The following is an 11,420-nucleotide window of genomic DNA, read 5'->3' on the forward strand; positions in this document are numbered from 1 at the left end:
TTATTACCATTATTTATTTTGCAATGTTTGTTACTTATCTGCAAACAGATTCTGAAATATGAGCTAATCAGCTTGTCTGATGTATTTTTTTTTTCTGGAAAAAAATACTTGAAATTTTGCCTTGTAAATCTATTGTTGAAAAATTCCTTACATGAAGATGTGACGCAAAAGTATTCTTCCCCGTAGAAACAGAAGTTGTCTGAAACCACGGAGGAGCAGACTAAATCATCAAATACTATGCAAGGTAAATGTTCGTAGCAATTATGCTGTTAGCCAAGTGGTTTTCCTCTCACTTTTCTCTTTTCCCATTGTGTGCTACTATTGAGCATTTTTCAGTTTCCAAAGGACTCTAGGATCTAAATTTAGCCTTTTCATTTTTTACAGAAACACTTGAGAAGCTCAGTAAGAAGGAAGAGCAGTGCACACACCTTACCAACGTGAATGAAAAACTCCAGCAAGAAAAGTCTTGCAAAGAGCAGGAGCTAATAAACAGCAGAGATACACATCAGTCTCAAATAAGTAGCCTCCAAGATAAGATGGCTAACTTGGTAAGTATTGTAGGGCACTTACAAAAATGTTTTGGTGTTTGAGAAATACAAATCAGATACTTTTTCATAGACATTAAAATGTATATTATTTCAGTATATTATTTCATTTGTTTCACATTGGAACATTTTTCAATTGTTCCATTTCAGTCTGTCCCTAAGTCACTGGCAAGTAGTAGATAAGTGCTTCAGTGTGATTTGTAATTGGCTTTTCTCATTTGATATTTTCTAGGAGAAGAGTGTTAAACAGGGTGAGACCACTGTTGAAATGCTGAAGGCTTCACAAGATAAATCGTTCTCTCAGGCCTCAGAGCTACATGTAAAGGAACTTGAGGAGCTACAAAGTCAGGTTGATAAGTTAAAGCAGGAGCTCTTGTCCTCCAAGGACAAATGCCAGGAGCAGGAGAACTTGTTATCTGAGCTAGAGTCATACAAGGAAAAGGCTCAGGTAAGCACAAACCCTCAAAGTGCAGACACATTCATTGTATCAATGTATTTTAAACTTTCTACACAGAACTGGGGTTATTTCAGGTATGTGACCTATTCTTTTTGTAGATGTTATTTTTATACCCTAAAATTTGATACATTATGAAAGGTGATGTTTTGACATCAACTATCATGATGCATCAAACACCATACATATGTTGCATTAATTTTAACAATACAACAAAATGTGAGACCAAGCTTTAACAAACAAACTTATGGGAGACCTAACTGTATACTATATACTAAGAATCTAGAACATTTTCACACTTTATTACCATCATACAGATTATTTGTTTCCCCCCCATTTAAGCCTACTGTAGGCTCTTTTTATATTTATATTTATCTTTGCGCTATGTTGTATGGTGCCATGGGGTTTATACTTACAGGGGTCCACCTGAGAAAGTGATGTCCTAAATGTATTTTTAAGACAACTCATGGTTATTGGAAAGCTAAATAAATATATTTATATTTAATATATTTTATGTTTTCCTATTGATTTAATTTCTTTATAGATTACATTAAGTGATTATTTCTTTTTCTATGTACCCCTGGTTGCATTGTTTATTGGCCTGTTTTTTCATTTAACTAGAACATTTTCACTTCCTAACAAAAGTTTTTTTATTTTTATTAAACAGCCTTATGAAAGGCATTAATTGAATGTGCAAGCAAGATGCTGTAAGCAGCAGCAGCTGCCACTCTGTCTTTATATGCCAGTCAAATTGTGTAATCTTAATGTATTACAAATGTAATCCATAACTTTGTATTTGTAGAAAGTGAGGGCTGAAGTGAAAATGTTCTATCTTTTTTATGTATTTTTTAATCATTGTGGTGTAAGCTGTGGCGTGATCTTGACTTTTTTTCTGCGGCTTAACCTTTCCAATTGGATATCATTTATGTGCATATCGGCTTGGTTCATTTTTGGATTCATCTCACTTTTCCCTGTATATACATTCCCCTCCTTTTTTTTCTTTCAACTTTATTTTTCCAGTGTCTTTCTGCTGAGCTTGACTCCCACAAGCATGATGTTGAAAATTTGTCCAAAAAACTGGAAAAGCAGAATCTAGATCTGGAAAATATTGGCAAAGAAAATAAGGATGTTATGGCAGAGAAAGGCAAACTGGAGAAACATCTTTCAGATTTGAAGACTAAGCTTTCTGCCCTTGAGATAAGTTACCAGGAACTTTCAGTCCAGAAAGAAGACCTGCTGGTATCAAGAGATAAGCTTTCAAAAAATCAACACGAAATACTTGCCAAAAATAAGTGCTCAGATGAAGAAATTATTACATTGAACAAGGAATTGGAAAGTCTCAAAGCTCTTCTTCAGGAAGTACAGACCGAAAACAAAAACCTGAAGCATTCTAAAGGTGAAAACCTTGCCCAAATTGAGGAGATGCAAAGACAAAATGCAGAGGTGAATGACTTGCTCTTAAAGCATCAGTCGGATTTACAGCAAATTGAGGCTAAAAAGAAGCAACTATCTGAGGATTATGAAAATGTCTGCAAAGAGAGGAACCGGCTCGAAGACGACCTCAATAAAAGCAGTTCGAAGCTCACGTCTGAGAAGGACAATCTGATTTTAGAAAGAGATGCTGCCAGAAATGCTAAAAAATCTCTTGATGCTAAGAACACAGAGTTGCAGGAAAAACTTAAATCCTTGAACTTAGAAAAAGAAGATCTTACGATGAAGAATACCCAACTGCAGGCTCTCACAGAAACATTGACAAAAGAGAAGGTGGAGATGTCTTCTGAAATCAGTTCTGCTGTGTTGGATAAAAAAAACCTTGAAACGGGGAAGGAGGAGCTCCAGAATAAGCTCAGTGTTGCAAAGAAAGATTTAGAAAGTTCTGTCCGTGAATGTGAAGAACTTAAAGCCTCAAAAATGAGCCTGGCCCAGATGCTGGAAGAGTTCAAGACAAACAGTCAGGTGACTGATTCTGAAAGGCTTCACCTTTTGCAGGAGAAAGAAGACTTACTTGCAATCCAAAGAAAAGCCTGTAATGAGAAGGAAGAGCTCCTCAGAGAGGTGGAAGAATTAAAGGAGAAGCTTCTAATCTCAGCAGAACAGCTGTCTCAGTCCAAAGAGAAATGTAAAGAAGCATTATCATCTTTTGAGCAACAGAAGAAAGCACTTAGTCTTCAGAATTCTGAAACCGAGATGGCTCTACATGCTATACGAAAAGAAAAGATGAACCTGGATTCAGCGCTAGAGCAGCAGAAAATGGATTGTGAGCGTTTGGCAGGGGAGAAGGGAGAATTAGAAGAGAAGCAAACAAAAGCCATATCTGAGAAAAATGCTCTTTCTCTTGAGCGGGATAAGCTAACCAGTGATATCAGAAGTATTAAAGACAAGTTGGATAGCAACTCCAGGGATAATGCGGTCTTTATTCAAGAAAGGTCTGATTTAACAACAATGTTAGAGGAAATCAAACACCAAAAAGACAAGGTTGAAGCAGAAATGACCTCTTTGAAACGAGAAATGAGCGACCTACAGAATGAACTGCAGAAACGTAACTCTGATATTGAGATTATTGAAAAAGAAAAAAATGGAATTGTACAAGAGCATAGTAAACTTAAAATGGATTTTGAGAAGTCTAATTTAGAATCCGTACAACAGGTTGGTAACCTTACAAAAGATGGTCAGCGTCTGAAATCGTTGCATACCGAGGCTGACAAACAAGTGCATTCTTTGCAGAAAGAGAAACAGGGACTGCTTCAGGAGATCCACGAGTTAAAATCTCAGACTGAATCGGTGTCGGAGGCCAAGCACCTTCTTGAGTCACAGCTACAGGCTGAATCCAGTGAACTGAATAAAGAGATTTCTAAAAAGGATGGTCTTTCCAAACAAGTTGAGGAATTGCAGAAAAAGTTGTCAAAGGTTACTGAAGAAAATAAAGACATTTCATCCAATCTTAAGAATGTTGATGAGCAAAATAAGTCCTTTGTGGTGGATATGGAGGCTTTGAAAACACAATTGAAGCAGCGAGAGCAAGATATAAGTCAAATGACAGAAGATAAAAAACAGCTATCATCTCAGCTTGATGAGAGAGACAAACGGATGATCGTCCTGATCACAGAGAAGAAAGACCTTTTAGCTGGACAGTGTATATTGGAGCAGGACATTGCTTCTTCCCACACAAGCCAAGAAGATTTCCTCACAGAACGGTCAAGACTCCTTGGAGAGTTAGAGAAGTTGCACGTTAGCCAGAAACAGCTGGAGGTTGTGGTCAAGGGCCTACAAACAGATAAAGAACTTTTGGACAAGCAATACAAAAATGCTATCGCAGAAGTATCAGCTTCTGCTGGCGCGAACAAAGAGATTTCCTCCAGCGTCTCAACTCTAATGGCTCAGAAGGATTCCCTGCAGGTGGAGAGAGATGAAGCCACCCAGCAAGTCAAGCAGCTCGAGTCCCAACTAATAAATGCCATTTCTAAGCAGCTTGAGGTATTCCTCCTCCAGTAGTAATCACTGATGCATGTACACTACCTTAGTGTGGCTGGGGCTATGTCACATACTTAATGTGTGCTTGCTGGTTCGTCTCCCTTTAGCCTGTCCTTTTATTTGTGTCTAACATTCATCTTCCATTTATTAACCGCTTTTGGTAACCCTTAGCTCCCAGCCTTTGCCTGTGGGCTTATAACGTGATCTAACATGAGACGAAAATTCCTTACATGATTATATTGGTTCAGGATTCAGGATGGTCTTTATTCCACTCTGCATCAATCAGACTTACTTCAGGTGGGTAGATGTGGGAATTTCCAAAGATATTGTTTTACAATTATTTAAAATTCCATCACACATACTAATTGAAATTATAAACAGTATTTTTCTAATCTGATTTGTTACACAAGTAAATGGGTTGTCAGTATCCGTTCTGAGGCCACAGGTTTTATTTTCCTCAGTGTAATATGTATGTTGTTACTTTTCAACCAGAATTTACTGGAAAATTGCAAATGGATTGAGATACGAATAACCAATTCTAAGTCATTAAGGTGCCCAATTCATTAAGCATGCAGTTAATTTATTGAATGATATCAAAATTATATAATTGGTTGAAGCCAAACAATGCATTATGAAAATCTCCATCAAATGACTTGCAAATTTCCTATTCTGGATGGTTGCGGTAATTCGGTGTCAACCAACCATGCTGCTCTAGATTTAAAACTAAGCAAATATCTTGCTCATGCACCGTTTAGGCTACACACGCCTCTGGCAAGACTGCTGAAACTCTCGAACAGCTGACAAAAGAGAAAGCCAGTTTGATGCAGGAGAAGAACGAAGCCCAGAGTATACTGGAAGAGCTCCAGAACTCCAAGCATGAGGTGGAGACTCAGGTAAGAGAGGTGTCTTTTCAGATAATGCTAATGTAAGCTTAAACTTGCCTCTCGTAAATATGAGACATTGACCTACCTTTGGTATATGTATCTTGTCGCTGCAGGTATAAGTATATTTTTCATTATTGTTTCAGCTAAACAAACTGAAGAAAGAGCATTCCAAGTACCAAGAGGATCTGAATGTAACAAAAGAGAAGCTTTGCGCAGAAACTCAACAAACTAAGTGTCTGGGACAGGAAATGTGAGTTATATCCTTCATTGTATCTGCTGTTATAACACAAATCTGTTAGGTTTATATTTTCATTGTATGATTCACTGTTTCTAAGATGATTTTGCCATTTTTATTTTTTCCTCAGTGAGGAGCTTAAAGAATCAGTTTCTGTGAAGACGGAGAGCCTGCAGACGCTGAAAGATGAGAACAACAAGCTGACTGAGCAGCTTGATAACAGTCACAAAGGCCAGAGTGATACACTGAAGGTGAAACACTTCACTACATCTTCATTTTAACAAATCTTAAACCTACAGGTTATAGAACATTATATTTTTCAGCTATTGGATCTTTTGAACATGATTGTATTCTTTTTTTTCTCCCCTGTAGCTCAAGGATGAGCTTTCAAAACTAAAAAAACAATTGAAAGAGTTTAAGCAAAGGTAAGAAAATACTCTATCCTTTTGTGATTCGGGCTGTTTCTCAGATCCCTGCCAATTCCCCATTATTTCAAAGCCTGTTGCCTAAATAAGCTCCAATGCTTTCATCTGTGTGACACAGCGAATGGTATGTCATACTGTTCTTTTTCTCCAAAGCCTGCCAAATAATGTCTTCAGGTACTTCACGCCTTTTAATATTCGTGTTATTGGTCATCATCATGTAACGGTACAAATGTATTAACCACATACAGTATATGTTGGAAGATAATTATGAGCCAGGAAGATACGGTCACTTTGTTTCTGTTCAAAGATTTCCCCGCACTCCATCTTTTAACATCTTGAGTAATTATTATTATTTTTTTTTACTTATTACCCCATCCTACTGATTAACAGTTAACCCATTGATGACTATGGCAATCTAGGATGCATGTCCTTAATGCCTGAGGGTTTTCTAAAAAAATAGTACGAATTGTCAAGTCTACCAAAACCTTAATATCTAAGCCTGTGTAGCATATAGAAACGTGAAATAAAATACATTTAAAAGTTAAGGTTCACAGGTTTTATTTAAACATGCTCCCTCAAAAATCGTCAAAATTAGATGAATTAGAAAATTATTAAATATTGTTGATAAATAGATGCAATGTGTTGTGTGATTTTCGTCAGTAGTCTATAGTAGACCTTAATTCTGCGCACCAAACGCCACTAACTGTTCTGTTGCCGACATAGCTGGGGTATTTTTTTTATTATTTTGTTTTATTTTTTTATTTTTTATTTTTTTGATTGACATGATTTTCGGCAAACCACACAACTTTTGGGTGGTCACATGGTCTTAAAAAAATCAACAAAACCCACCTCATGTGTATTTGAACCAATGACAGTGCATTCTATGCTGGGAATGCCATGAAAATTAGATAAAGTAATAATGCTGCGCGACGCAGCATCAGGCAGGAGAGCCAATGTGGCATCGCGCAGCAGCCGTCATCAATGGGTTAAAGTGATTTTGGTTTTGCATGTTTCTTTGTTTTGTTTTTTACCATTGTGCTGTGATTGTCTTTATTTCCACATTTAAAACAATGACTGTACAAAAAGTGGCCAAAATTTTACATAACAACCCCCAGAAAAAAAGAAAAAAAAAGTATTTAGTTTTTGTATGTCTCCTGAAATTTTTAAACGTCTTTAGTGGCCCCCAACCTCAGGTAAATAGTTTGAATTCCAAAGTTGAAAATATCCTGAGAAAATATTCAGTGATTGGGATCTCTGAGATTTTGTTGGTGTTGTGTGTTTGATAGTGAGAACACCTTGAAGGAGCAGTTTGACAAGGAGAAGGCCAACCTCCAACAATCAGTCAATAAAACTAGTGCCTTAATTTCTGAAAAGGACCAACAGGTGGAAAAACTGAAGAGCGAGGTGAGAATCTAATGCATGATGTTACTCTTTCATCATCTGTTTGTATGGGCAGCTTATTTTCAGAACTTGCACAAAAGTATTCAAGAAACTCAAGATTTGAGGGTATGCAAGGACAGATTTTGTCAGTGTACGTAGAAAGATTTTGAAGCACAAACTTCGACTTCTTGAATTCATGCACCCTCACATTTTCTTCAGCTGTTAAGGCAAATTCTGAGCACGATAAGATACAGGAGGTTTCTTTTTAACAAAATATAAAGCCCTAATGCAACAAGTATTTTAAAGTTGTTAAAGAAAAAATACATTTGTCCTTGCAGAGACATTAGAATTGCAGGGTCAAACAGGAGGTCCCTTCTTGGTCACAACCTTCTTAACCTGCAAGTGCAATTTTAAATATCAAAAGCAAAAACACTTTGGTGGTTCAAAACATCTTTTGCGCTTTCATCCTCTTTTGACCCACTTTTTGTGCACTCTGCTGAGGACTATGTCCTTAGATCTCTGTGCTTGACATAGATTGAATGACTACTGGGAATTAATGTGTGCTTGTATAAATGTTGTTTTTAAATAAATAATAAATATAGATGAGAATAAATGTAATTTAGAATATGATGGGATATGAGATTTAGTATAATGTGAAAAGTCAACATTTAGAATAAAAAATTACATAGTATGGCACACCAATCAATTCAATGAAGTGTAATATTCAATAGATATTGCGTACAGTATAAACTATAAGAGAATATGACAATATGTATAGCTGCTCTTCTGTTACATAGCCCCTTTCTAGCAAAGAGTATGTGTGTTTTCTCTTCACAGCTAGCTGTATTGCATGGGGAAAGTGCCTCAGTTAAGACACTGAAGGCTTCGATTCAGGCTTTGGAGCGAGACAAGGCAAATCTACAGGCGCGTGTTCAGAGCCTGGAGAAGGGCCTGGCTGCAGGGCCGGACACCATCAACAATTCCACAGGTGCGAGTGGGCTTAAGTCAGTCAGGACCACAGCTAATATTTCTGGTAACACTAAGGTCCCTTTGAGGCCACCTCAAAAAGAAGAGAATATACCTATTCTACTTCTGCATTTCATTTAATCTTGTACATTATGTTGTTTCCAGGTGATGCAGTTTTGGAACAACAAAGTGAGGATGAGCAGACTGCAGAGAGTCAGGTGTGTATATCTCTTCTCTCATTCCGAATAATACTAATCTGGATAGGTTGATGGTTTATTTTCTTCTTATACGTTCGGTGTAAAGATGCTTCCCTACCCTGGCCCCTAGAATGTTTTGGTTTGACAATTACTTGTACTTATTTTTCATTTCCCTCATTCTTGTAATGGGGCAGTCGTACGGAAACAGTCTTACTGAATGCTGTTTGTGACTTGACTGTGCTGCTGACTCAGACATTTATGAACAAAAGTTTATTCTGATGTAGCAGTACAGAGTTGGTTTTACAGTTTACTGTTGATTTATGTAGCTGTAACAGTATAATGTTTTACAGAGGTGAAATGAGTCTAAATTGATTTGAAATCTTTTTAAAAGCATTGAAACAACTCATGACTTGGTATCCCAGTCGTATTGGAGCATTTCACTGCCCCACAGTGGTTGGACGAAGGCGTGTGTCATCAGTGACTGAACCTTCTTGCTTCTCACCTCTGGCCATTCTAAAACGTTATACTGTATTATCTGTGTCAGTGATTGATTTAAGTGTGTTGTCTTGCAGTAGGTGGGTCCTAATTTTAATCTCAATTTATAATTTTTTTTCTTTTCCCTCTCCTTCTCTTTTTTAAATGGCAACTCCTCTGCCCTGTCTCTGATGTTGGCAATGCTACACCACCATCAGGCAGCGGTTTGTTACTGTTTTTCATCAGCTTCACTTGTGCATGTTTGTCACTGTTGTAGTGTATTTCATAATGACACAATCTCCTGATTATCAGTAATCTTCAGGAGATTGTGTCATTATGAAATACACTACATTGTCACTGTGGCTGCGGCTGTACATTTTTGTTCGTCCAGTAGGTCACATTAAAGTTAGTGGTAAAACTACAAACTGTCTTCCAAAGAAAAATCAAGCTTGAGTTCTCAAAAAACTCAGCTTGAATAAGCCTTCTGCTTAAATTCCGTAGGGAAATTATCACCATAGGTTATCAAATATGATGAGCAGACATCAGATCTGTTGAAGATGACTTTAACTATGTGTGACACTTATGGGTATTTTACTGACTGTCCTAGTACGGTAAATCATTTCAAACTTAAATTTCCCTTTGGTTGACAATTTTTGACGATTCATCATCGTTGTCAGAATTGGGTGATTTATTTGAGGGGTAGTCGTTTTTATAGGATTGGGTAAAAGTCACATGCACCATGAATAAACTTCACAGGGAGACCCTCTATCAATTTTTTTAATAAATGTTGTGTGAGAACATTTGATGATAGATAATAGATGGTTATTAGCCTGTGTACCTTTTTTTTTTTTTACAGATTGAGTTCCTAAATTCAGTCATCGTTGACCTTCAGAAAAAGAACTTGGAACTCAAGGACAAATTGGAGACAATGGCGGCTGCTGCTCTGAATGGAAATAATCAAAGGGAGCTGGATAACTCCGATAGGTATGTCCGGTTAATGGCAAATTCAGGGCATTCTCAGAAGTCCTCTAATCTAAAACAATGCAGACTGTGTGGTCAGTTACATAAGAAGCTGCTTTCTTTTGTCTCTGCAGCCATGAACCCATGAAGAAGAAGGCTCCGCCAAGGCTGTTTTGTGACATATGCGACTGCTTCGACCTCCATGAGACCGAGGACTGTCCAACACAAATGCAGATGCCAGAGTCCCCTCCACACACCATCTACCATGGCAGTAAGGGAGAAGATCGGCCCTACTGCGACATCTGTGAGGTCTTTGGCCACTGGACCGATTCCTGTAATGACGACCAGACCTTTTAACGCCCTTTTTCACCCTTGTTCGCACAATCACTAAATTTGCACATCATGTTAGATTATGCGGTGCTTCTGGGGTTACGGTTTATATATTTGTGTGCATTTCGTGAGCTTGTCTTTAGCCAAGCGTCTTCACTGTCTATGTCAGTCCTTAAGCGCTCTTATAGGAGAATGATCTCCTCAGAAACTCTTTCCAAAAATTCAGACACCCAGAAAAATAATATACAGCTGTTAACAGTTTGTGTTTGTTATTGTAAATTACTTTGGAGGAAAAGTGTTTGATATCCTGGATTTGTGTGAGTGAGAAGATAATGTACTTGGATGTATCATTTTGTGAGAAGCGATGGTCTTCTACAGATAATTTAATTTATCAATATCCTAACATAGTTTGCACAGCTTTTTGGGGGATCACAAAGATAATATAGTATAATTAAAGTTGTTTATTTGAAACTGTAGTTTATTTTTTTATGGCTGGAAATTTGCTCTTTGGCGGTTTGATAGTATGTGTGTCATTTTTTGAAAGGTAATCAAATGAGAGAAATTTGATCACTCTTGTTTGGAATGGAGCGACGAAACCCAACACTCTCCGCCTTTAATGGGAACTTTTTATGGTCTTTATGACGGAACTGCTGGATTGATAAGAAAGAAGGCTTTGGAGTACTTATCACTTACTAAAACCCCTCAGTTCCAGTAAAAGGGCCTTTCCAAAAAGTTTACTTGCAATTAAAAGACAATTTCTGTATGAAACATTATAAAAAGAAATATGCATTTCTTTTTAAATGTTTTGAATATCTGTATAAAATAAATGAAATTTATGTATGAATTTAAAATCAAACCTTTCTGTCGTGATTGTTTTTTTTTTTTTTTTTTGTGCATTGTGCTTGTGTACATTCAGCCAACACAACAAATCAGCTACTACTGCCTGTGACACATTCAACATGTATCAATCAGTTTTTGATTTAAAACAATGATGTACCATGTAGGCACAGTATTACAATACTAAGAGCCTATCTGTGAAAGGGCAACGGAGGTGACAAACAGTAGCTTTTCAGGGGATGTACTTCAGTGTTTCCTATTT

At 37.2% G+C, this 11,420-nt stretch overlaps 1 protein-coding gene across 4 annotated transcripts in view; it reads left to right on the forward strand.

The window, feature by feature from the left end:
- Positions 1–11,165, forward strand: part of clip1a (CAP-GLY domain containing linker protein 1a) — a 31,666-nt gene extending 20,501 nt beyond the window's left edge. For 3 of the 4 annotated variants that reach the window (XM_080040350.1, XM_080040352.1, XM_080040351.1), the window contains exons 11-23: positions 187–244; positions 385–548; positions 778–993; positions 2,020–4,473; positions 5,226–5,363; positions 5,498–5,604; positions 5,720–5,840; positions 5,962–6,014; positions 7,301–7,418; positions 8,232–8,382; positions 8,526–8,578; positions 9,888–10,015; positions 10,126–11,165. In XM_080040350.1, coding sequence (XP_079896476.1) covers positions 187–244; positions 385–548; positions 778–993; positions 2,020–4,473; positions 5,226–5,363; positions 5,498–5,604; positions 5,720–5,840; positions 5,962–6,014; positions 7,301–7,418; positions 8,232–8,382; positions 8,526–8,578; positions 9,888–10,015; positions 10,126–10,348 — 3,984 coding nt within the window. In that variant the 3' untranslated portion in view covers positions 10,349–11,165. The remainder of the gene's footprint in view (positions 1–186; positions 245–384; positions 549–777; positions 994–2,019; positions 4,474–5,225; positions 5,364–5,497; positions 5,605–5,719; positions 5,841–5,961; positions 6,015–7,300; positions 7,419–8,231; positions 8,383–8,525; positions 8,579–9,887; positions 10,016–10,125) is intronic. The other variant, XM_080040353.1, reaches the window with a different exon arrangement.
- Positions 11,166–11,420: the final 255 nt, after the last annotated feature.

The sequence above is a fragment of the Ammodytes marinus genome, assembly GCF_949987685.1.
Source record: "Ammodytes marinus genome assembly, chromosome: 2".
Lineage (NCBI taxonomy): Eukaryota > Metazoa > Chordata > Actinopteri > Uranoscopiformes > Ammodytidae > Ammodytes > Ammodytes marinus.